The sequence below is a fragment of the Capra hircus genome, chromosome 11 (assembly GCF_001704415.2).
Source record: "Capra hircus breed San Clemente chromosome 11, ASM170441v1, whole genome shotgun sequence".
In the NCBI taxonomy this organism is placed as follows: Eukaryota; Metazoa; Chordata; class Mammalia; order Artiodactyla; family Bovidae; genus Capra; species Capra hircus.
The window spans coordinates 24766119-24793198 of NC_030818.1; the positions used below are offsets into that span (position 1 = coordinate 24766119).

The following is a 27080-nucleotide window of genomic DNA, read 5'->3' on the forward strand; positions in this document are numbered from 1 at the left end:
AAAAGGAGGCTGCAGGAGGGTAAGGAGGAGTGAGGACTGGGGTGCAGGATTTGAGGGGCGGGGACAGACGGCTCTGGGAGAGCTTTTTCCAGAAACTCTCCGGAGCCCAGCTAGGTTTCTGAGACCGCCCCACAGGATTTCTCAAGAGAAGGCACCCCAGCAATTCTTTTCTTGCCGACTTTGTTCCTTCCTCTCCCGGCGCGGAGACCCACGTACCGCGTGCTCCGAAGGCGGCCACACATCCCAGCACCCAGCTTCCGTGCCGCCTCTCTCGGAGGGGAGCGGCTCCAGCCCCCGCTTTCTGGGGCGCCGGTCCTAAGAGAGCGCCTAAGCTTAGCGCCCCTGGACCCCCTCGTGACGCTCCCTGTAGAGTGGGATGCAAGTCTGGGGAGAATTGTCTTGCCACTGGCAAGAACAGAATTTTGCCTGATCTTCGTCTGCATCCTCCTTTTCATAATGTCTTAATTTCTCCTGTGCACCTCCGAGCCGGCTGCAGCACCGGCCCTCGAGCTTGAAGAGCCCTTTCAGGCTTTGCGAAGGGTACTTCCCTGGGCACTGCTCGATGCCCTGGGAGTGGGCTCCACTGGGCAGGGATTATTTTAAACTGCTCCAAGCAATTCACACGACCTCCGGCACAGGCAGCCCTGCTCGCGCAGTACCCGCCAGAGGCGAAACAGGTGAGTTGTAAGGCAAACTGTTAAATGCAAAACATACGAAAAGAAAAATTAAGAGTGTGGTGGGGTGAGGTGGGATGCGGTGATCTGGCTTCGGAGTACACCAGCTGGTTACTGGGAAGGGTTTTACTTTGCCCTTCACTTTTCATAATTGTGTAGGGTTATCTAGTGCCCACTAGAGGTCACCAGAAAGAGTCGTGTTGCTCTGATTCTAGTGTGGATTCTTAGCGAAAAAGCAGACACCTAAAAATTGGAGTGCTCACAAAGTAAAATCATTTTGGGTGGTTTTTTGTGCCCTATTTTTTTTAATTGAAGCATACTTGATTTTTAATGTTCCAGGTGTACAGCGAAGTGATTCAGATATATAGAGATAAATACGTAGAGACACTATATATAATTTTCCAATTTTTTTCCATTAAAGGTATTTTCGAGATATTGAATATAGTTGCTTGTTGGGTGATTTCTTAAAGAATGCAAATCTCTATAAATTTTTTATATCTAGACGATAATTTATCTTAAAAGCATTTAATGTAACTAAAAACTAAATGGGAGTTGTTTACTTGCTAAGCTGCTACTAAACTAGAAAAACATCCTGAAGGAAATGTTTCAAGACAGAATCAAAAGAAGTGATGGCCATGAACTGGCAGAGAGAAAGACCAGAGCATGTCTAATAGCAAAATCACAGGTGTGGAGGATTAAAGCCTGAAAGAAAGCTAATGCATCGGTTGGCTGAACACATGGGGATCTCCACTACCAGAAGTCAGCTTTCATCCAGGAAGCTAATGGGATCCCTGAAGGTTTTAAGAATAGAACTGACTTGATCTCAGGAAAAGTCATTTGCCCCTTAGGTTGTTCTAAGGAGGAGGCACTTCTGCAGCCAAGAAGTGGGAACCCCACCCCTGAATCTCTGTAGATAAGAAAGGGTTCATTTCTGAGAAACCCTGAAACCAAGGACTCAGCACAGCTTGGAAATGGATTTGTTTTAGAATAGGAGGATGAAGAAAAGTTTGCTGCTGCTAGTGGAGTGAAGAGCCTGGCTTCACACCAGCAAGAGCCGATTCCTCAGGGAGTCGTTAAAAATACTTTCTAGAAGCTGTACAGGCAACAGAACACAGAACAACTATTTTGTTGATTATTTGCTTCAACATTACTATATTTATTTCCTATGTTCTCTATCTAAAATCCCTTTAAAGTCTGTTGATAGGACCAGTCGAAGAAATATCATATTTTAAATTACATTTGAGCTTAGAAAACCGATTAATTTGATGACAGTATAATTTGTGTCTCCTAGGTATACTTTCATGAAATATCTTAGAGAGATAGGTTTAAATCACTTCATTTGTTTCAAGAGTAATATTCTTATTTGATTTTAATATCGTCAACTGCTACTGCAGCAACAATAACCCAAGTCATTATCTTAAACAAAGAAAACAATAAGATGCAGAAATGATTGGCTTGTCTCAATATAATCTGGTTTAAAAAGCATTCTTAAAAACAATTTTATTCCTCTGTACTTGAAAAAATATGTTAAGATTTGATATTGTTGTTGTTGAGAATTATTACATTTAAATTCTTCTCTGGATTCTAGATGATATTTAGGGTCTTCATATGTAAATCTTTAGACTGCATCGGGCATCAGGCAGAATTTTAGAGTTTGAAAGAGATTTTCTTGTGTCGATTTATAAGCCCATTATTTGGGGAGGAGGAACAAGGCTTCAGAGATGATGCTATAATTTGCCCAAGGTTCCCCAACCAGCAGCATCATGGTGGAGACACAGCTGGAGCCACAGTTTCTAGTTCCGAACCCTAAACCCCCGGTCTCCAGGGCCTGCATTGCTGCCACAGCTTCCTGTCTGATCTCTGCACTCCAGTTCTTCCCTCCTGAAGAGGGAAGATCCTATATTCACAGATATAGGATCTGTGAATCCTATATCATGCCACTGAACAGCTCTTCCTTTTCTTCATTTTCATCAAGTCATTCCCCAGTTCAAGAATCAAAAGTGGCTAAGGATCTCTACAATTACAAACTGGCCTGGAAATAAAGTCCACACTGGTTCTTAGGCCCATCTCTAGATTCATATCCTGGCTGCACAACTTTTTTGCTAAGTGACCTGGATCAAATTCCCTGACTTCTTTAAGGCTCCATTTTCTCATCCTTACAATGGCAGTTACATGGCTTCATCAAAGGGGTGATATGAAATGAAATGATGCAAGAGTGGTATATGCCTCTGTGCATGACACCGGGGGAAAAAAAAAAAATCTCACGTTGTGTATGCCTCTACCAGCCCAAGCAGGTCATGCTCATTTTCACTACTGGGTTATAATTAAATACAAATCAGACAGGGGCTTCCCTAGTGGGTCAGACAGTAAAGAATCTGCTTACAGTGCAGGATACCTGGGTTCAATTCCTGGGTTGGGAAGATTCCCTAGAGAAGGAAATGGCAACCCACTCCAGTATTCTTGCCTGGAAAATTCCATGGACAGAGGAACCTGGCAGGGTACAGTCCGTGGAATTGCAAGGAGTCGGACATGGCTGAACAGTTAATACTTTCACACTTCCACAAATCAGACAAGTGAATTGATTGATCTAAAAATGTGACCAATCACAAAAAATAACCCGAACCATCAAAATTTCAGTGAAAAGTTGTGACCCATATACTGCTGAGTCTAGACTGAACATGAATTCCTCCATTACCTTGCACTGCACAACTGGCTGTGTTCAGAGTCCTTGAGCAGGTCTTACCTCTTGAAGCTTCATTTCCTCGTCTGGAAAGTGAAAGTAATAATAAGAGTTTTGGGGGAAGCTGAGCTTGTGGTGCCACACAGAAAGGGCTCCCAACACCCTGCCCAAAGCTTTATAAATTGAAATGCCCTGTGGGCACCACTGGTCCTTGCAGCTTACTTTAGCAACTGTGCCTTAAAAAGCCCTGACTCAAAAAAAAAAAAAAAAAAGAGCCTTGGCTCTGCCATTCATTTCTATTTTCAGGGGGTTGTGTTTACACCATTTTATTTCTCAGCATCTACAGTGGATCCTTTAAACAGTCAGCTCTTTTAATGGAAACATAACCTTCCACGGGCTTCCCCAGTAGCTCAGCTGGTAAAGAATCCTCCTGCATTGCAAGAGACCCCGGTTCTATCCCTGGGTTCGAAGATCCCCTGCAGAAGGGAAAGGCTACCCACTCCAGTATTCTGGCCTGGAGAATTCCATGGACTATTCCATGGGGTTGCAAAGAGTCGAGACTGAGCAACTTTCACATAACCTTCCAGTGTCTCTGATTTTATGTAAGAGGAAGACACTAATGATTTCATCCACTATGCACAATTACCCTTGTAGAAGGGAAAGCCACAGCTTTCAATAAACTGCCCTCAGAAATGTCCCACCACACAGACCATGTTCTTAAAGATGAGAAGCCACCAAGGGATGTTTCACCCCCATCTCACACCAAAGTCCTTGCCTTTTTCTCTGCTCCATGACACTCTGTGCCCTCATGCAAGCAAAAGGAACACTAGCTTCTTTAAATGTCCAGCCTTGAGAAAGTCACTCTGTAATCTTTATGTGAGGGGCAAAATTTTACCTCTGCCCTCTCAGGGTTTTTGACTGAGCTTGAGAATTAGATTGACATAAAGACAGATTAACAGGAGAAAACCATGCAAACTTACTTGTAAATTTTACATCAACACCAGAAGGAAATGAAGACCCACAGAGATAGCAGAACCTAAATGCTTTTATATGAGGTTGAACAGAGAGGCAATGATAGAAAAGTAACTAAAATATATGGCAAGGCTAAAGGAAGATAAGAATTATCTTAACAAAGTACATTTATACAGAATTCTCTCAGCTTCAGCTTCTGTCCTTGATGATAAGAATGGTACTTTCCTCCTGGTATATAGAAGACCATCTTTCAAATGGGAGTTTTATCTCCTGCTTTTAGAAAGAAAAGGGGGAGGGTCAGAGCACCCTTTTTGTACCTGAATTTTTAAGTCCTTAAAATAATCTTTATGCCAAAGTGACACATTTTGGGGTGGCCTATTGTGGCTCAGACGGTGAAGCATCTGCCTGCAGTGCTGGAGACCCGGGTTCGATCCCTGAGTTGGGAAGAAGATCCCCTGGAGAAGGAAATGGCAACCCACTCCAGGACTCTTGCCTAGAAAATTCCATGGTTGGAGGAGCCTAGTAGGCTACAGTCCATGGGGACGCAAAGAGTCGGACGTGACTGAGCACCTGAACTGAACTAAACTGAACCCTCACACCCATTCTGTTGCTACGTTGCATTAGGATGTGATGGCCCTTCTGCCCACCATCGCTCCAGGCCTCTTGCTGATGCTTCTTTTTTTTGGCTGTACTGGCTCTTCACTGTGGCCCATGGGCTGCTTGTTACTGCGTACAGTCTCTCTAGATTTGGCCCTAGGCTCAGTAGTTGTGACGCTTGGGCTTAGTTGCCCTGTAGCATGTGGGGTCTTAGCTCCCAGGCCAAAAACCAAGCCCATGTCCCCTGCATTGCAAGGTGGATTCTTAACCACTGGACGACGAGGGAAGTCCTCAAGTCTCTTACTTCTTACAGTGCCCAAGCGCTCTTTCTGCTTGCCACCACTAGCTCAGCTTTCCACAAAAACGCTTTTACCATTACTTTCATTCTCCAGATAAGGAAATGAGGCTTCATGAAGTTAGGCTAGCTCAAGGATCCCCAGCTCCTAGTAAGCACCAGACCCAGGAATGAAACCCAAAGTCTCTACAGGCTCTCTTGCCTCCCGTGCTGGCTCATCACCAACTCGGCTCTCTACCCAGCATCAGACACCCCTGGGAAGGGAGGAACAAGTTAGGTGATACCAGAGGGAGCTATCTGACAAATCTTGAATGTGGGTCATTCTACAAGATAACCAGACGTCAATAAGTCACTTTCATATCCGGAAATGTTTAAGAGAGAGATGATACAATGCCTGCTATTTGCGTCAAAATAATAACCAAGGGCAGGGGCAAACGGGTTGGGAGCATAGATGAAATAAGATTGACTGTTGGAAGTTGGGTGATAGGGCTCAGTCTATTAGTCTCCCTTTTTGTATTTATTTGAAATTTTCCATAATAAAAAAAAGTTAAGAAAATTTTTTGAAACCTTGAGCTTCATTTAAGCTTATTTGTGAATGTTGACAGTTACTCCTTCAGACTAGAACTGAATGCACTCTTTCACAATATGTCATGAAGAATCCCTTCAGTTTCTCCAGAGTGTAAAAAAACTTGGTACATTTGACCATATCTATTAAAATTTTAAATGCATGCACCTAGTGATCCAGAAATTTTAACACCAGCAGTTTAACCTGCGCATAGAGTCACATATTTCACAAAGACATACAGGCAAGGATCGCTGCATTGTTTACAATAACAAAAGTTTAGAAACAGCCTTAATGTCCTTGGTTATTTAAATAATGGCATATTCATGAACTTAATACTGTTATTCGTATAGACTCAATCAATTCTAAGCCACATTGCTAAACAAAAAAGCCCAGCTCCTAAACTGGCAACTAAAATATTCCCTCTTTATATTAAAGACATATAGATATGGATGTATTTGTAGATACATTATAAGATTTCTGAAAGGATACATAAAATACAATATGAGCGGTTGTTTCTTGGTTAAAGAATTGGGAAGAAATTAGGTAGAAATGAGATCTGGTTATTGGTTGTTGTAAACCCACTGTCTTTTTTTCTTTTTTAGCCCAGTGAAAGGATTTTTTTTAATTTGCTAATTTTTTGGTTTCACTGGGTCTCTGTTGCTACTTGTGAACTTTCTCTAGTAGTGGGCGCTACTCTTTTGGGGTGCAAGGGCTTCTCATTGCTTGGCTTCTCTTGTTGCAGAGCACAGGCTCTGCATGGGTTTCAGGAGTTGCAGCTCTTGGGTTCTAGATCTGGGGCTCAGTAGCTCCAAGGCATGTGAAATCTTCCCAGACCAGAGATCGAATCCAGGTCCTCTGCATTGGCAGGTGGATTCTTACCCACTGTGCTGCCAGGGAAGCCCCCACTGAAAGTATTATGTTTTCAGTTGATTTTTTTTAAGTAGTTAAATGAAAGTTAAATAGTTAAATAAGATCTCAGCACATAGTCTGTTACCAAGTTCTCTCTTTTTCCTTGGGCCCATCTTTGCTGTGTCTTGCCTCCGCCTCTGCTCAGTTACATCTGGGGCCATGCCCCTATTCCCTCAGCCTGGATATCCTACTCCAACGAATTATGTGGCCTGTGCCTTCTTGTCACGGAGAAGGCAATGGCACCCCACTCCAGTACTCTTGCCTGGAAAATCCCATGGACAGAGGGGCCTGGTGGGCTGCAGTCCATGGGGTCACTAGGAGTTGGACACGACTGAGCGACTTCACTTTGACTTTTCACTTTCATGCATTGGAGAAGGAAATGGCAACCCACTCCAGTGTTCTTGCCTGGTGAATCCCAGGGACGGGGGAGCTTGGTGGGCTGCCGTCTCTGGGGTCGCACAGAGTCGGACACGACTGAAGCGACTTAGCAGCAGCAGTAGCAGCAGCCTTCTTGTCAATCAAGTGTCAGTTCAAATGTCATTTCTTCAGAGAAGCCTTCCCTGACCACCATTCTAGCATATCGACCTATATACTTTTTAAGATTCTTTTTTTTATTTTATTTTTGGCCAGATCCCACATGGCTTGCAAGATCTTAGTTCCCTGATCAGGGACTGAACCCAGGGCCCCAAGAGTGGAAGCATAAAATCCTAACCACTGGAGTGCCAGGAAATCCCCTCAACCTATTTTTTTACTCCCTTATTACTTTTTTTAAAAAAATCACTTTGCTCATCCACGTGTTTCCTGTTTGTCATCTGTCACTCTGCCAGACTCTGCTCACTCCTTTTGAGAGCAGGGACTATGGGTCTAGTTGACAGTGGTGTCCCCAGCTCCTGCAACAATGCCAGTCTCCTTGTTGAAGCTCAATGACTATTTGTTGAGTGAAGGAATGAATGACCACTACTGTTGATTAAAATAAGTGTTCTCTGAGTGCTGAACTGGCAGTATCTGTATATGCATATAGTGAGGCTGGAGTTGACCAACTTGAGAAATCCAGGCTCTTTCTGAGAAACCACTTCAATTTTGTTAAATGGTTGGCATCCTGGCAGAGATCTTGGCACTGCTCTCCCCCTGGACCACGGCATATGCCAGATTCCTGCAGAAACCCTGCTGACTTCGCCAGCCCTAACCTTGAGTCAGTGGGTGTCCCTGTATACCTTACCCAGCAGGTGCTTTAGTTAGAAGAGTTCTTAGAATCAGCTCCAGTCATGTCTGGGTTCCACCATGCACCCATACCTCTCTTTAGAGGAAGGAAAGAATGCGGAAGCAGAGCAAGGACTGCAAGGAAAGAAGAACTGTCTGCCATTGCATTAAACACTTCAGTTGGGCTCACTGTGAGTTCTATCTCAATAAAATCGTTTCCAAAAAAATAAACTGTTCAGAAAGAATTGGATGTGGATCTAGGCGGTTCTGTGTGTCTTGGCTCACAAACTATAGGAAACTTGGAAAGAAATTTAAAAGGCTGTTGTCCTGGTGGTAGATGGACACTTAGAGACCCAACTGCCTGATTGGGTGCTAAGAATCAGGATGTGAAGCCTCTCAGCAAAGCGGGTCTTGAGCCCAGAGGGAAAGGAGGTGGGAGGGCCGAGTAGAAAGCAAGGGATTCCCCCACTCTACCCCCTGTCACATCACAGGGCATTTTCATACAGCCTGAGAGAGGATTCTACTCACAGGAAAAATCAAAGACATTTTCAAAATGAATGGAAAGTTCCCTGCTGTGTTCTACCCATTCTGCAAGGAGGAGAGCTACATTTATCAACATTAATGAACCAAAATTATTAATAACTGGTTTAGGAGTCAGCTTTCCAAAACACCTGCTGTTCTTAGCCTTCTGTCCCTGTAACAATCTATTCCCTGCCCCACAATCCAACCTCCCTCCCCCTCTATGCTCAGTGCTGTTATTTCTGCCTCAGAGGAAAGATTGGGGCTGGGGTTGACTGAAGCGAAGCGTATGATATTCCTGGAAATGATCTTCTCATTGTAGATGCAACCAAAATAGCATTGGTTCCGCACTTAATAATTGATATACTCTTCAACAGCAATTGCATTTTTCTCCAAGGTACAGGATTTAAAATACAGACTATTTTATCTTCAGTTTTTAACTGGAGATAAAATAGTCCAATTCTGGTGTATGTGATCCCATTACTCTGCTATGGCAAAAACCTCAGGCATTTGCCTTAGTTTTCCCTGAGATACATGTTCTCACAGGTTAGCAAAAAAAAAAAAAAAAAAAAAAACCGCTCCTAGTGGAAAGCTAAAAGGTATTGAAATCTGGAAGATTTGCAGTTTTAAAAGGAGGTTTGAAGCCGAAGCAGTTAGGTTGGTATAAGCCTGTCTCAGGCCCAGGTCATAGAAAGAGCCTATGGCTCAGCAAAAAATGCTGAAATAAGTGTCGGCTTTAACTCCATGTGCTCGTGTGGACGTGCAGCCTTGGATCTTGTCCCCATAGGACCTTCCTCTGCCTGCAAGGAAACTTGCCCTCTGCTTAAGATTTGCTAGTACCTTAGATCTTCCAAGTAGGATTTTTCCTTTTCAGAGCAAAGTAATCACAAATAAAAATCTTTGTGGCAAAAGACACTGAGGAGCTTTTTATACCCTTTCACTAGCTTCTATTGTGATGGATGAAACTGCAAGAACAATGGCAGCAGAGCAAATAGCCACATAAATCTACAAAGAAAGAAGAAAATAGGTTTGCCATGTTTCCTTTGATGATGACAAGGCATTGTTTTCTCTAGATAAGAGAGTGCCTTTAACTTTGACAATGTCAGTGACTGAACTACTGGTCTACCTTAATACCGACACGTACTATGGAAAGGGAGAAATTGTGAATACAGCTTCCGCTGAATCAACATTAGTCAAGGCTTTCAATTTATAGTTCACTGTACTTTCAGCCTAGTAACCAACTCAATGTTGACATTTATATTCCATGAAGATTAAATATTATTCACACTATTGAGACATCCCCTTACTTATAGGACCCTGAAGAAAACTCTAGTATTTTGTTTGTTTGTAGTTTATTTGACTGCATCAGGGCCTTAGTTGCAGTACTCAGGATCTTCATTGCATCGTGTGGGATCTTTCGTTTTTGTGGAACACAGACTCTCTACTTGTGGCACGCAGGCTCTCTAGATGCAGCACATGAGCTTAATTGTTTAAGGGCTTAATTGCTCCAAGGCATGTGGGATCTCGGTTCCCCAACCAGGGATCAAACCCTTGTCATCTGCATTGAAAGATGGCTTCTTAACCACTGGACCACCAGGGAAGTCCCAGAAAACTCTAGTTTTAATCATGCCACACAGCTCTCCCAGACTGTAAAAATGTCAATTATGCAAGTAATTTTGCCGCGTTATATGACTCGGTCACCATGAGATCCCCCCAGAAGAATGTTTGTTTTACCCTCGCTTCTCACCTACTACATAATCAGTGGGGCACATAGGAGAGGCTAGTGTTTTCAGCTACCCTTTCAGTGGATACTCCATTTTATCTCTGCCTTAGCAAGCACCTTGTCAGATGTTTAAAGTGGTTTTTAGATGTTAAACTGTAGTGATTTATACTGCAAAAGCCAATTGGGATTGGGAGGATTGTAAGGGATAAAATGAAAACTATTTGGAATACGTGGTCCTTATTCAGAACTTGACTAAGAAAGGATTTGTAGTCATTGAACATGAGCAGGTCAATCTTCTTGGTTTAACAAGTATCATTAAAACTGAGCATTTCAGAAGCTCAAAAAAGAACCTTCCTGAGGGTACCTCTGGGAGGCATGGGAAGAAAAGAGCAGTGACAGCATGACAGAAAAGGGGTGGACTCTCAGTTAAGAAGGCAGCGGCCTCCAGGGGCTTCCCTGCAGGCTCAGTGGTAAAAAATAATAATAATGATAATAGTAATAATCATCCACCTGCCAATGCAGTAGACACAGGTTCGAGCCCTGATCTGGGAAGATCCCACATGCCGTGGAGCGACCAGGCCCATGAATCACAACGACTGAGCCTGTGCTCTCTAGCCTAGGAACCCACCTGCCGTAACTACTGAAGCCCATGTGCCCCAGAGCCCATGCTGCTGCATGAGAAACCTGTGCACTGCAACTAGAGAAAATCTGTGTGCAACAAAGACCCAGCCCAACCAAAAATATATAAATACATTTAAAAAGTATATTTTAAAAATTTTTAAAAAGAAGGCAATGGCCTCCAGAGACCAAGTGGCCAGTTGCAACACTACACCTAAAGCTAGCCAGAGATTCAGCACTAAGGAAGAGCATAACCAGGCTTATGAGGACCTTCACAAGTATTCTTTGGATAGCTATATAGGATAGACAAAAGGGTAGAACTCTCAGGGCAGAGGGAGAGGACCACCCGGAGGGACACTTTGAAAATTAGACCCAGCAGACTTGAAGCCCAGATGATTGATGATCCTGGAGTCAGTGAGCTGGGGATTAGGAGAACCTGAGAGGGCCAGATATCCCAAGCTGGTCCGAGAGGCAAACGGGGACCCATGCTCAGGAAGGCCCTGGAAGGACCCCAGACTCCCCATCAGACCCAGCTACCCAGCCCTCTTGCTCCACCTCAGAGAGGAGGAAGTGAAAGCTTGAAGAACCCCAGGTCTGCAGTAATGACAATTGGGCAAATTATGGCTATCTTAGGATAAGAAAATTGTATGCAGCTCACTATTTCTATACTGTTTGTAAAAAAATCTATACTTTTTCATCTGTGTGTATATGTGTGTGTATTTTAAGAAACTCTCTGTAAAAGTTCAGTCTATGTTAAACTGAAGGGAGAGGAATTTTTGGCCATGCTTTCAGGGTGGCAGCAGCAAAGATAAATTATTAAAAACACCATAAATACTGCTCCCCTTTCTTTCAGTCTAGGCTTTTCATTAAGCACAGAAAATGGATGTATGTTTGTGAAACTCAAGCCTTTTCTGGTTGAGTCAAAACCCAACCCAACCCAGCTCTCTAGGTGTCTAGATGACTCCCTCTCTCCTTCTCCGACAAAGGTTTTATAAAGTTCTCATTTTTACAGGTTTACAAACTCAAGGCAAATGTTATCGTTTTATTTACAAAATGGCGATACCTTTACATTAGGAAGGAAGAAAATGGCTGCGAGGTCTTAAATCTAGACTTGAAATGGTTATTGTGATTGAAGAGTCTAGTCTTCAATCTTCTTCATGGACATCAGTCTAGCCAAAGCCCATTAAAACAGCTTTAAAATGTAGAGAGATGGGAATTCTCTGGCGGTCCAGTGGTTAGGATTCAATGCAATCCCTGTTCGAGAAACTGAGATTTCAAAAGCATGGCAAAGCCGAATTTTTTTTAATAAATAAAATGTAGAGAGAAAGCAAATGAGACAATGGGTAGCAAAGTATACGAAGAAATTAGAAGACAAAATGGAAACAAAAGTAGGCTTATACATATAGTACGCTTTACTTTAAGTCAGGAAATAATGAGGGACGAAAATACAGTTGAACCCACCCAGTACCCAAGTCTTAGTTCCTAATACCATTTTCCAATAAAATGAATCAGGACTCCTTGAAGAAAAGGCTGACTCTAGGGCTTGGGCAGAAAATAAGCACAATAAATTGCCAGAAAGTAAGGAAGTATTAAAAAACACAAAGGACTTATCTGATGATCCAGTGATTAAGACTCCGAGCCCCCACTGCAAAGAGGCACAAGTTCCATCTGGTAGGGAAGATCTGGCACAGCCCAAAAATAAAACAGCTATCACAAAGATGGTGGTATGTAAAAGCAACAGAAAAGTAAACTGAAAGAGCTTCCAACGGCCAGAGGTAGAACAATTTGAGTAAAAAATATGAAGTAATATTGGATTATAACCCAAAGTATGTAATAAGTATCCATGCTGCTGCTGCTGCTAAGTCATTTCAGTCGTGTCCAACTCTGTGCGATCCCACAAACGGCAGCCCACCAGGCTCCCCCGTCCCTGGGATTCTCCAGGCAAGAACACTGGAGTGGGTTGCCATTTCCTTTTCCAGTGCATGAAAGTGAAAAGTGAAAGTGAAGTTGCTCAGTCGTGCCTGACTCTTAGCGACCCCATGGACTGCAGCCTACCAGGCTCCTCCATCCATGAGATTTTCCAGGCAAGAAATATCCATGAGACCATACTAATATAAACAAATGATTGATTAAATAAATAAATAAATAAATAAGGAGAAAAGACATATCTCCCATGCAGAATAATCCTAAATAATTTGTGTAGGTGCTCCACCCTCAAAGGAGGTAGAGGGTAACTTCTTGCTTCCTAAGTGTAGGTTGCTCATAGTCCCAGCTTTCCAATGAATGCAGTATAGAAAGGTGGGAAAAAAGAGTAACTGTAGGTGGAAGAAACTGGCAAAAAACTTCAGCCGGGTGATCAAGATCAACATCACCGACGATATTAGGTTGATGAAAATAGAACTTCACTTCTACGGTCTTTCTCCCCAAAACTAACAGCCTCAGTCTAATCATGAGGAAAACATCAGATAAATCCCAATAGAGGGACATTCTAAAAATACCTGACTAGTATTCCTCAAAACTGTCAAGGTCACGAAAAACAAGACAAGTCTGAGAAACTCATATCCAGAAGAACTTAAGAAGACATGACAACTAAATGTACTGTGGTACCCTGGAAGGGATCCAGGGACAGAAAAAAGGGCATTAGGTTAAAACACTAAAGAAACCTGAATAAACTATGGACTGATAGTCAATGTATTGCATTGATTCATTAACTATAACAAATGTAGCAACCTGGTGTAAGTTATTCATTACAGGAGGGACTGAGTGTGGTATATGGAAACTTTCTGTGCTTCTTTCTCAGTTTTTCTGTAAATCTCAAACTGTTCTAAAAGTAAAGTTTATTATTTTTAAAAAATGCAGTGGAATTCAAAAAAACGTAGACACAAATCAGGGTAGCAGGTTCATGACAGGTCTCAAAGGGTGAATTTAAGTGTCTAAGACATTTCTAGTAGTAGCTGTCCAAGGATCTGACTATTCCTCAGCTTACCTTGGTGGCTGCTGCTTTTCCTCTGCCCCCAAGGCTAACTGTGTTCCCAACTCTACGGATGCGGGCTCTCTTTAGATCTTCCATCCTTTTTCAATTACCCAGAGAACATCTCCTTCTGGAAGTTCCATAGCACTACAAATCAGCTTGTCCCAGAACAAATCAGTGACTCTCATTATTTCCACCATGTGTAACTGTACCACCACCCACCTGCCTCTGTTCTGCACAGCCTCATGCCTCAAGATTCTGACCCATAAGCATAAGAGAACATCTGTGTGGTGCTTCCCTAATGGTCCAGTGGTTGAGATTTCACCTTCCAATGCAAGGAGTGCAGGCTCAATCCCTGGTCGAGGAGCTAAGACCCCACATACCTCGCTGCCAAAAAGCTAAAACACAGAACAGAAGCATTGTTGTAACAAATTCAATAAACACTTTAAAAATGGTCCACATTAAAACAAAATCTGTAAGAAAAGAGAGAAAATGTCTATATGTTATAAACAGGCTTCCCAAAACTGACCCTCCCATGCCTCATCGAATCCTTTGTATTTTTCCCATCTCAAGCCACATCTATTATTGGCTCGGCCTCATTCTTCGGTTCCTCTTCTGCCTGGCCTCTCCACCCAGACATCTCAGCTCCTAGCTTTGGCAACTGATGTCTGTAGCCAACAGAGAGGACCCGAGGTCTGTCAGCAGCCATGTGAGTGAGCTTGAAGGCAGATCCTACCCCTTGTAGGGCCTCATAATGACTGCAGCCTCAGCCAGGAAACTGACTGCAGCCTTGTGAAAGACTCTGAACCATAGGCACCCAGCTAAGCCATGACCACATTCCTGACCACAGAAACTGAAATAATTGGGGATTCCCTGGTGGTCCGGCAGTTAGGACTCAGTCTTTTTATCGTGGTGGCCGAAGTTCAGTCCTTGGTCAGGGAACTAAGATTCCTCAAGCCATATGGCAAGGCCAAAAAGCAAAAACTGAGATAATAGCTGTTATTTTGGGTTACTAAATTTGAGGATTACTAATTTGTTACACAGTAATAGATAACCAGTACCTTCCCAGAGCCTTGTACTACCAAATTGAGTAGAGCCCAATGGCACCAGATAACACCAATGGGCACCGCTGCCCATTGTGTGTTCCAAACTTACAAACCACCTGCAAGGCTCAGCTACTTTGAATAACCAACCTGTCCTACTCTTTGGCTGCTGGATCGCCCCTACTGGGCATCAGCACTTAACAAACTGAAGCTTGTAAGTCTTCCTGAACCAGGATGTGGTCAGGTATTTGGATAATAATGCATGTGACAGTTTTCCTTTCCTTGGAAACAGATCCGATACCTAGGTGGCACCCTGGGGTCATGTACATGTCTCTCCTCCCTGTTCCTGGCTGGGGCTCGCTGATAGGGGTTGACAGCTGGTCCAGCCTGGAACAGTCATGTTCTCTGGCCTGCAACTCTGGAGCATTCAATGAATCAATATCAAGCCTGAGGGCTTGGGGAGCTGAATCCAGACTATTGCCCTAGAGAATGTGTCCATGACCTCTAGCTGCTGAGGTCTCTGAAGCTATGCTAGTTCCTATTCTTTCCAAGACTTGATTACTTAGCTCCTTTATTTCAATTCTAGAGAAGCCTTCCACTAAACTCTCTATAATATTTTCTTGCAACCAAAAGAAACTTAATTAACATAAAGTTCAACATATGCACCATTTATGTGTAGTTACTCTGCTGATTCCAGGAATTTGGGGATACAAAGATTATTTTTTAATCAATCTTTCTCCTAAAGGAGTGCATTGTTCAATCTATATACCTTGAACATGGCTTCAAAATGCTAAATGTTTAAAAAAAAAAAAAAAAAGGAGGGCGGCAGGGGTCGAGAATAATTCCCTGGTGGTACAGTAGTTAGGACTGCATGCTCTCACTGCGAGAGCAGTTTGGGAGCGATTCAGTACCTGTTCAGGGAACCTGCAAGCCAAGCAGTGTGACCAGAAAAGAAAAAAAAAAGGATGTGGGCTGACACAGGGACTTATCTTCCCTCCCTGCTGCTGGAATCTGGACAAGGCAAATTAGGAAAGGGCGCAAAGCCATGATGTGATCTTAGTGGTAAAATGGAGACTGGATAGAGCCTCCGTTCATCCCTCTGGTCCAACCACATCCAGGTGAAGGCAGAAGCTCCTTTGAAGACAAAAACCCCACTTCAACCAGGGAGATAAGGTAAGACACAGTGGATGGAGGAGCCACAGGAGGAAAGAACCTGACCCCTAAATGACCTCAAGAAGCAGAGTCACCTACAAAAAAAGAAAAAAGCAAAGTTACCTGCTACACACATCATCTCTGATATTATGTAAGAAGGGAAATCAGCTACTTTGCTCTGTAAGCAACTGAATTTGGGGATTCTCTTTTGAGTAGTCATTAGAAACCCCCACTCCCAAAACTAATACAATCACCTCTCCATTAACAGAGATTCAGTGTTATCATGACCTCAGGTGGCCAGCCTAAGGTACTTCCTTAATCAGAGCATGCTGACTCTAGTGAAAGTGATCATGGTTCTAGATTGGAATCTCTGCAGGGCATCAAAGACACAGAGCAGTTCCTGGGTTTGGTGGACTATATCTCTGATCTAATTCCTCTATTTCCCACAACTTCCCTTTGATTGATCTTCTGAGGAGGGTGGGGGAAGCTTTCTATTCACCTAGAATGGTTACGACCATCATTTGGGGGAAGTTTAAGACCCTCTTCATCCCTAAGTCTATGCCCACAGACTCTGATCCACAATTTATACTAGAGATAGATGCCTCCAGTCTTGCACTGGTGCTACGTTCTCTCAGACTCTATAAGCACTGAGGCCCTAAAATTGGTAGAAGTGAAAAAAAATTGGGAGGTTTTAGAAAAGGCAGAGGAACCAGAGATCAAATTGCCAACATCTGCTGGATTGTGGAAAAAGGAAGAGAGTTCCAGAAAAACATCTATTTCTGCTTTCTCGACTATGCCAAAGCCTTTGACTGTGTGGATCACAATAAACTGTGGAAAATTCTGGAAGAGATGGGAATACCAGACCACCTGACCTGCCTCTTGAGAAACCTGTATGCAGGTCAGGAAGCAACAGTTAGAACTGGACATGGAACGACAGCCTGGTTCCAAATAGGAAAAGGAGTACGTCAAGGCTGTATATTGTCACCCTGCTTATTTAACTTACATGCAGAGTACATCATGAGAAACGCTGGACTGGAAGAAGCACAAGCTGGAATCAAGATTGCTGGGAGAAATATCAATAACCTCAGATATGCAGATAACACCACCATTATGGCAGATGAAGAGGAGCTAAAAAGCCTCTTGATGAAAGTGAAAGAGGAGAATGAAAAAGTTGGCTTAAAGCTCAACATTCAGAAAACGAAGATCATGGCATCCGGTCCCATCACTTCATGGGAAATAGATGGGGAAACAGTGGAAACAGTGTCAGACTTTATTTAGGGGGGCTCCAAAATCACTGCAGATGGTGACTGCAGCCATGAAATTAAAAGACGCTTACTCATTGGAAGGAAAGTTATGACCAACCTAGACAGCATATTCAAAAGCAGAGACATTACTTTGCCGACTAAGGTCCGTCTAGTCAAGGCTATGGTTTTTCCTGTGGTCATGTATGGATGTGAGAGTTGGACTGTGAAGAAAGCTGAGCATCAAAGAATTGATGCTTTTGAACTGTGGTGTTGGAGAAGACTCTTGAAAGTACCTTGGACTGCAAGGAGATCTCTCTAAAGGATATCAGTCCTGTGTGATCATTGGAAGGACTGATGTTAAAGCTGAAACTCCAATACTTTGTCCACCTCATGCAAAGAGTTGACTCATTGGAAAAGACTCTGATGATAGGAGGGATTGTGGGGAGAAGGAAAAGGGGACGACAGAGGATGAGATGGCTGGATGGCATCACGGACTCGATACACATGAGTTTCGGTGGACTCTGGGAGTTGGTGATGGACAGGGAGGCCTGGCATGCTGCAATTCATGGGGTTGCAAAGAGTTGGACATGACTGAGCGACTGAACTGAACTGAACTGAACCGAAGCCCTTTTGGGTCTCTTGAGGGTGAGGCCTGGCAGGTGCATGGAGTCCAGTTACTTCTGCATTTCGATTTTAACCTCTCCTTTGCCACAGAGAACAAACTGCTGTGTCAATCCATGTTTTCCCAGGTAACCTGAGTACCCAGGACTCCAAATGCCCCCTGAAGAAGTCCACAGGCAGATAACTCCATCCAGACCTAGAAATCATTGCCCAGAATGAACACCAATCTTATACCCAGGAGCTCCATCACCCAGACACAGCCCCAGAGAAAGCCAGCTGCAGGAGTGCTGCCAAGTCACTTAGCTGGTTGTTTGCCCTTCTGGGTGAGGCCAGGATTCATGGCTCTGCCTGTGTCCCACACTTCTCTGGAGGCCTCCAGGGTCCTGCCAAAATGACTGATGCATTCCATGAAATCTCTCTTGGACCTACCAATACTCATTGTGCTTTGCTCTGTGAATCCAGACAAATGATAGCCACATTCACCCTCATCTCTGGGCACCCTGGAAGATGGCCTGTGCTAGAATTTATTTCCAAACCCCCATTATGTCTGGACTATGATTTGTTTATTTTTTTTTTATTCTTCTATGTAACATTTATAGAGAAATTTCTATGTGCTAGGTACTGTTCTATTATCTGAAAGTATAACAAAATGAAGCCTCTGTAGCTTGGGAGTTTATATTCGAGTGGAGAAAAGGAAGTGATACATTAAAAAGGAAGTAACAGGGAATTCCCTGGGGGTCCATTGGTTGGGACTTTGCGATTCACTTCCAGGGCCTGGGTTTAATCCCTGATTGGAGAACTAAGATCCTATAAACTGTGCAGTGCAACCAAAAAAAAAAAAAAAAGAGTAAATATACACAGTACCTGCCAGGGCTTCCCTGGTGGCCCAGTGGTAAAGAATCCACCTGCCAATGCAGGAGACACAGAGTCGACCCCTGGCCTGGGAATATCCCAGCATGCCTCAGAGCGACTAAGCCCATGTGCCACAACTACTGAGTCTGTGTTCTAGAGCAGGGAGCTGCAGCTACTGAGTCCGCAGGCCGCAGCTACTGAAACCTGTGCACCCTGGAGCCCATGCTCTGCAACAAGAGAAGCCAGCACAATGAGAAGCCTGAGCACCACAAGCAGAGAAAAGCCCACGCAGCTGCGAAGACCCAGAACAGCTCCTTGCAACTGTAGAATAAAATTAAGTAATAGTAATTTTCAAGTCAGCGTCCAATATGTTAGTTGCTGATGAGTGCTAAGCAGGATCACAGTGGTAGGCACTCTTTTAGATAGGGTGGTCAAGGAGGGCCTCTCTTTCAGCAGAAACCTCAGTGAAGGAAAGGAGTAAAGTGTGAGGATTTCTGGAGAACAGGGAAGGCGTGCAAAAGCACCGAGGCAGCAACATGCTTAGTGTGTTGGAGGCATTCAAAGGAGACCTGCTCAACTAAGTCTCTTGTTAGTCATTCCATCTGTCCCTTCCTTCCCCCACTTCCTCTCTTCTCTTTCTCACTCCCTTTCTTTCTTCCCTTCTTTACCGAAAAAAAAGTGTTTCAATGTTCAGACTGAGAGGAGAATGACTGGATGTGATCCTGAGACCATGTTCATATGCAGCTATGAATGCTTTAAGGCATAAGTCCTCTTGACCTCCAAGGTGTTGTAGGTAGACAGAGATAATACAAGCTGAAGAGCCCAGGGAAGGTATGTTCCTTGGAAGTGAAATCCTATATATTTCAAACCATTTTTCTTTTTCATAGAAAAAGTGCCATTTCTTGATAAATAAAATGTCAAAATTCTCTCGTGGAGTCCCAAGACTTCCTCTCTGCTTGTTAGTGCCAGTCGCTTTCTCAGAGAATGTTTGCAGTGTCCAGTTACTATCAGTACATGTTAAAAATCCATCCGTCCATGAGATAGCTTGGCCTCTCGCCACAGTCCCATGATTCTTGGGCTCTCTCAACAGTCCCATGTCTCTCTCTTCTCTCTTCCTTCTCCCCTTTCTCTCTCTCTCTTTTCCTTAAACAGCCCATATCTTTACAGCCAACCAAAGAAATTATCTAGTTCTCTTGTAAAAGGAGCTTAGCTTTAGTAGATAGACCTGGTGATTTGAATACTGGCTTCACCTATGGTTAGCTGTGTGATCTTAGGAAAATCACCTACCTTCTCTGAGCATCTGCCTTCTTGTATCTCAGCCATTTTCAATTGTTTTGTTTTGCTTTTTTTAGATAAACAGTTGTTGTTGTTTTTTTTTTAATTTTGGCCAAGCTGGGTCTTTGTTGCAGCGTAAGGGCTTTCTTTTTGTTGCACGTGGGCTTAGTTGTCCCGTGACATGTGGGATCTTAGTTCCTGGACCAGAAATCAAACCTGAGCCCCCTGGAGTGGAAGCGAGGAATCTTAACCACTGGACTGTCAGAGAAGTCCCAGAACATTCTCTTAAAGAAAAAAAAAAATTGAGAGAGATATCAACTTATGCACTTTTATCTTGCTTATACACCCCACTCCAGTACTCTTGCCTGGAAAATCCCATGGACAGAGAAGCCTGGTAGGCTGCAGTCCATGGGGTCACTAAGAGTCGGAAATAACTGAGCAACTTCATTTTCACTTTTCACTTTCATGCATTGGAGAAGGAAATGGCAACCCACTCCAGTGTTCTTGCCTGGAAAATCCCAGGGACAGGGGAGCCTGGTGGGCTGCCATTTGTGGGGTCGCACAGAGTCGGACACGACTGAAGCGACTTAGCAGCAGCAGCAGCAGCAGCAGCAGCATACACTTTTTAAAAACTGTGTCAATTATGTGCAACTGAAAGTGTTGCATGAACTTCTAACAGCTGTCTTAGACCTTGAGACAATGAGCTAATGAAGGTGAACAGCAAGGTAGAAAGAACCTAAGTCTTGGGCGGCAGTGGAGCTATCATTGGAGCTATCATGATTCAAGATGACTACTTGATAAATGAAACATCAAAATTCTCTACTGGAGTCCCAAGGCTTTGTCTCTGCTTGTTAGTGGTCTAGTGGGACTTCCCTGGTGGTCTAGGGGCTGGGAATCCGCCTGCCAATGCAGGGGACACTGATTCAATCCCTGGTCCAGGAAGATTCCACGTACCCTGGGACTACTGAGGCTTCGAGCCACAACCAGAGAGGCCTATGCTCTGCAACAAGAGAAGCCCATGCGCCTCAACTAGAGAATAGTCCCCGCTCGCGGCAACTAGAGAAAGCCGCACACAGCAAGGAAGACCCAGCACAGCCTAAATAGATACATAAAAAGGAGACTCCCAGAAGTACCGTACAACACTTCTATTTGTATGTCATTGGCCAGAATTCAGTCACATGGTACATTTACCTCCAAGAGAGGATGGAAAATGCCTTTTAGATAGGTGACTTGCTGCCTTGAATAAAATCAGGCTTCGGCAACTACGAAGGAAGAGAAAAATGTTGGCCTAAGCAATACGTTTGTACCTTTTGGGTACATGTTGATGACATGCATCTCTCTTAAAGGACCCAGAGAGTAGTCCTGGAACTTTCGACATGGACATGTAGGTAAAAAATAAGCCACAGGAGTATTGACCCTCCAAAGGCCTTCCCTGGAGCCTCATACAATAAAGAGGGCATGGAGTAAATCAAGTCTGTGTACAGAGAAAGGTTGTAGACTATCTCTAAGGCAATTCTGCCTCCGGATGGACAGGGTGATTAGGAATTTAGAGTGGTCTTTCATGGTCCATGTTTGACCAGAGCATAGGCGTCCCAATCAGAGGCTTTATTTGTTCATGTAATCAAACTATGAGAGGGGTAGAGGCAGCTGGCTTCAGAGGCAACTGGAATCAGATACTCAAGTGTCACTTTCTCTCTGCATTGTCTGCATCTTTGCTTCCCAGTGAAGAATGGCTTCTTCTGTTCAAGTGGAAATTTGTCTGTCATATCAGCCTCCCTTTCTCTGGCTGGCAGTTAAAAAAAAAAAAAAACTGCTAGGGGAAGGCTCTGGTGTACATCGCATGCCTTATCTAGCCATCAGGGGTTAAGTCTGATGAAGGAAGTCCAAATGTGGATGGACAAAACAATGCTCATTAAAGCCAATATTGTGTGTTAGCTTTGTAGAAATCTTAAATGAGGGGTAAAAATGATACAGGTAGAAAAATTCTTCTCCCTTTGTTGTGAGTTTGTCCCCCAATTTGATGTTTGCCTCTAAGTTTTAGTCATTCAGTAAACACTGCAAAGCACTTATTTTTCACTAGACTCCAGTGTCCTTAGGTAGCCTTTCTTCAGTCCTGTTAACAGTTGATTAGGTTACAGCTTTCACTAAATCCATTTCAGTCCTAAGGATATACTTCAGACTCTTGATAGGATTTAGATATTTCCCAAGTCTTCTCAGTAACATCTATTCTAGCCACTCCTCCTATTGAGGCTCTTACCCAGTTGGCTACTGTCAACTAATGAGGCCTCCTTCCTTGTAAATTACAGAAGCCTGTTCAGATCAACTTAAGCAGAAAGGAAGACAGAATTCATGCCTTTAAGAAACTGGGCTTAGGAGGGATTGGAATTTGAAAATAGGGGGCTCTGAGATGCCAAGGCAGGCATTTTTCTCTGTGTTCCTTCCTTTCTTTCTCTCTCTTTTTGGGCTACACTGAAGAATCCTGCCTTTTTTCTGCTTTCTCTGCATATGATCTTTCTCTGTGTTCATGGGGAAGATAACTATTCCAAAATGTGTATATACTCCTGGATCGAGTACACGGACTCCCAAGTACTTACCTCATCCACAGGTTCTCGAGTAACTGTCACACTTGAGTCAGGAGTCTTCTATTCCAGTCAGCTGTGGTCAGGGGAACAGAGTCTCGAGTGATAAACATGACCCTGGTCCTAGCTCTGTGTGGAGGCTGGGAGTGTGGGTAAGTCCTCAGAGAATGCACGCTTGGGCTTACGTTGTTAGAATCTGTCCTTAAAGTGACTTCTTGGCGTATTAACCAATGTCACTTGATTTATGGATTTGTGACATAATAATAACAAGAGACATGGGTAAAAGAATGCTAGATTCTTATCTCTCTTGACAATTTACCCTTCAGTGATCCTCTCCTTTTTTATGGTTTTTAAGTGTCATCTCCATAGGAAAGACTCACGAATCTAAACCATAGCCCTCACCTCTAAAACTCAGCTCTAGGTATAATTTCCACTTGCAGCCATAAACAATCCAAATTCATTATGACCAAAACAAAACTATCTTTCTCCACAAATTTTCTCTTACCACATTACTAAACCAAGCGTTCGATGGCACTGACTTTTCCTTAGTCTTCCAACTGAGATCACACACCAGGTTACAGGACTTTATGAAGCTGAGGTTCTTGATGTCTCACCACGGAAAAAATATGATAAACCTAGGCAGCATATTAAAAGGCAGAAACATTACTTTGCCAACAAAGGTTCATATAGTCAAAGCTATGCTTTTTCCAATAGTCATGTATGGTTGTAAGAGTTGGGCCATAAAGAAAGCTGAGCACTGAAGAATTGATGCTTTAAAACCGTGGTGTTGGAGAAGACTCTTGAGAGTCCTTTGGACTGCAAGGAGATCCAACCAGTCCATCCTAAAGGAGATCAATACTGAATATTCATTGGAAGAACTGATGCTGAAACTGAAGCTCCAATATTTTGGCCACCTGATGCGAAGAGCTGACTCATTAGAAAAGACCCTGATGCTGGGAGAGAGTAAGAGCAGGAAGAAAAGGGGACAACAGAGGATGAGATGGTTGGAGAGCATCACTGACTCAATGGACATGAATTGGAGCAAGCTCCAGGAAATGGTGATAGACAAGGAAGCCTGGTGTGCTGCAGTCCATGGGGTCACAAAGAGTCAGACACTGAGTGACTGACTACAATAACATTGCAGAAAGAATTCAGTGAGAGACAAAGTGATAGGTAAAAAGTGGATTTATTTAGAGAGAAACACACTCTACACACAGAGGAGAGTGGGTCATCTCAGAAGAGAGAGTAGCCTTGAAATGTGGTGTGGTTAGCTCTTATGGGCTGAGTAATTTCAAAGGCCAATGGGCTGAGTAATTTCAAAGGCCAATGGGCTGGGTAATTTCAAAGGCCAATGAGTGGGAAGATCCTCTGGAGAAGGAAATGGCAACCCACTCCAGTACTCTTGCCTGGAAAATCCCATGGACGGAAGAGCCTGGTAGGCTATAGTCCATGGGGTCACAAAGAGTCGGACACGACTGAGTGACTTCACTTCAATGAGTGGGAAGTTTATGCCAACTATTTTGGGGAAGGAGTGGAGATTTCCAGGAATCGGGCCACCATACACTTTTTGGTCTTTGATGGTCAGCCTTGGAACTGTCGGACTTCCCTTGTGGCTTAGACAGTAAAGCATCTGTCTACAATGCGGGAGACCCGGGTTCGATCCCTGGGTCAAGAAGGTCCGCTGGAGAAGGAAATGGCAATCCACTCCAGTACTATTGCCTGGAAAATCCCATGGACAGAGGAGCCTGGTAGGCTACAGTCTATGGGGCCACAGAGAGTCGGACACAACTAAGCGACGTTCCTTCCTTCCTGTTCCTTGGAACTGTCATGGCGCCTGTGGGTGTGTCACTTAATTTGCTGACATGTTACAATGAACACATACTGAGGCTCAAGATCTAGTGGACATTGACCTTCTTGGACTAATTGGTTCTAATCAGTTTATGTCATGTCCTTGGGCTGTGTCATTCTCTTCAAGTTTGCACTTTGTCCCCTTCCCTCCTATTTCAACATTACACCACAGGCCGGATCTTAGTTCCCTGACCAGGGATCAAACCTATGCCCCCTGCAGTGGGAGTACAGATTCTTAATCATTGTTTTGGGCTGCCAGGGAAGTCTCTTAGCAGCATGTCTTGTATAATAACTACTGCCAAGCTGGAAACCTTCCTGTATCCTCTCCATCTGAGAGGATGGAGAGGCCCCTTTATCCAACCTCAGAACTGCCCCCTTTAGTTAAGCACTCTTATATCTTGTCTGGACAGTTGCCATGGCCTTTTCATTAACTTTCTTACTTTCTCTCCCTCTCTGTGCTCCAGTGCATCTCATTAAAAACATGAGCATTGTTGCCCCCTTCCTAAAAACATGATCATTTACAGAGTGAAACCCAAAGTTTCTTAACAATCAAGGCTCTTAAGATTTTCCCTGTGTATGCGCCCTTTGTTGCTCAGTCATGTCCAACTCTTTGCAAGCTCTTGAAACTGTTTACCTCAGATTGGGGTTTGAATCCACACAGCTGGCACTTGAACCCAGTCAAAACCCACAGGACTTGGTTTCAGGACCTAATGGAGCTCAGGTTCTTAATGTCTCATCGCAGAAAGAATTCAGTGAGAGAGACAAACTGATAGGTAAGAAATGGATTTCTTTAGACTCAGAGAGAAGCACACTCCACAGGTAGAGTGTGGGCCATCACAGAGGGTGAGTATGGCTGCTGCGAAATGTGGCATGGTTAGTTTTTAGGAGCTGGGTAATTTCATATGCTAACAAGTAGGATTATTCCAGTTCTTTGGGGAAAAGGGTGGAGAGTTCCAGGAATTGGGCTGCCTCCAGGAACTGGGCCACAGCCCACACCCACTTCTTGGTCTTTTGGCAGTGCCTTGGAACTGTCACGACAAAAGGAAAGATGGACCCATTTGAATGCAGAGTTCCAAAGAATAGCAAGGAGAGATAAGAAAGCCTCCTTTCAGTAATCAGTGCAAAGAAACAGAGGAAAACAACAGAATGGGAAAGACTAGAGATCTCTTTAAGAAAATTAGAGATACAAAAGGAACATTTATGCAAAGATGGGCTCAATAAGGGACAGAAATGGTATGGAGGTAACAGAAGCGGAAGATATTAAGAAGAGGTGGCAAGAATACACAGAAGTACTGTACGAAAAACATCTTCACGACCCAGATAATCACGATGGTGTGATCACTCATCTAGAGCCAGACATCCTGGAATGTGAAGTCAAGTGGGCCTTAGAAAGCATCACTACAAACAAAGCTAGTAGAGGTGATGGAATTCCAGTTGAGCTATTTCAAATCCTGAAAGACCATGCTGTGAAAGTGCTGCACTCAATATGCCAGCACATTTGGAAAACTCAGCAGTGGCCGCAGGACTGGAAAAGCTCAGTTTTCATTCCAATCCCAAAGGAAGGCAATGCCAAAGAATGCTCAAACTACCACACAATTGCAGTCATTTCACACACTAGTAAAGTAATGCTCAAAATTCTTCAAGCTAGGCTTCAGCAATATGTGAACTGTGAACTTCCTGCTGTTCAAGCTGGTTTTGGAAAAGGCAGAAGAACCAGAGATCAAATTGCCAACATCTGCTGGATCGTGGAAAAAGCAAGAGAGTTCCAGAAGAACATCTATTTCTGCTTTATTGACTATGCCAAAGCCTTTGACTGTGTGGATCACAATAAACTGTGGAAAATTCTGAAAGAGATGGGAATACCAGACTACCTAACCTGCCTCTTGAGAAATCTGTGTGCATTTCAGGAAGCAACGGTTAGAACTGGACATGGAACAACAGACTGGTTCCAAGTAGGAAAAGGAGTATGTCAAGGCTATATATTGTCACCGTGCTTATTTAACCTATATGCAGAGTACATATTGAGAAACACTGGGGTGGATGAAGCATAAGCTGGAATCAAGATTGCTGGGAGAAATATCAATAACCTCAGGTATGTAGATGACACCACCATTATGACAGAAAGTGAAGAAGAACTAAAGAGCCTCTTGATGAAAGTGAAAGAGGAGAGTGAAAAAGTTGGCTTAAAGCTCTCAGTATTCAGAACAATAAGATCATGGCATCTGGTCTCATCACTTCATGGGAAATAGATGGGTAAACAGTGGGAACAGTGTCAAACTTTATTTTTTTGGGCTCCAAAATCACTGCAGATGGTGACTGCCGCCATGAAATTAAAAGATGCTTTCTCCTTGGAAGAAAAGCTATGACCAACCTACTTTGTCAACAAAGGTCCATCTAGTCAAAGCTATGGTTTTTCCAGTGGTCATGTATGGATGTGAGAGTTGGACTATAAAGAAAGCTGAGAGCCAAAGAATTGATGTTTTTGAACTGTGGTGTTGGAGAAGACTCTTGAGAGTCCCTTGGACAGCAAGGAGATCCAACCAGCCCATCCTAAAGGAGATCAATCTTGAATATTCATTGGAAGGACTGATGCTGAACCTGAAACTCCAATACTCTGGCCACCTGATGCGAAGAGCTGACTCATTTGGAAAGATCTTGATGCTGGGAAAGATTGAAGGTGGGAGAAGAAGGGGAGAACAGAGGATGAGATGGTTGGATGGCATCACCAACTCAATCGGCATGA

The 27080-nt window shown here is 43.5% G+C and overlaps 1 protein-coding gene across 3 annotated transcripts in view; it reads left to right on the top strand.

Annotated features, from left to right (window-relative positions):
- Positions 448-27080, top strand: part of MTA3 (metastasis associated 1 family member 3) — a 217128-nt gene continuing 190495 nt past the window's right edge. For all 3 annotated transcript variants that reach the window (XR_001296256.2, XM_005686589.3, XM_013967589.2), the window contains exon 1: positions 448-677. Coding sequence is in view for 2 of the 3 variants with exons in the window: in XM_005686589.3 (XP_005686646.2) it covers positions 563-677 (115 nt within the window). In the remaining variant the exon portion in view is untranslated. The remainder of the gene's footprint in view (positions 678-27080) is intronic.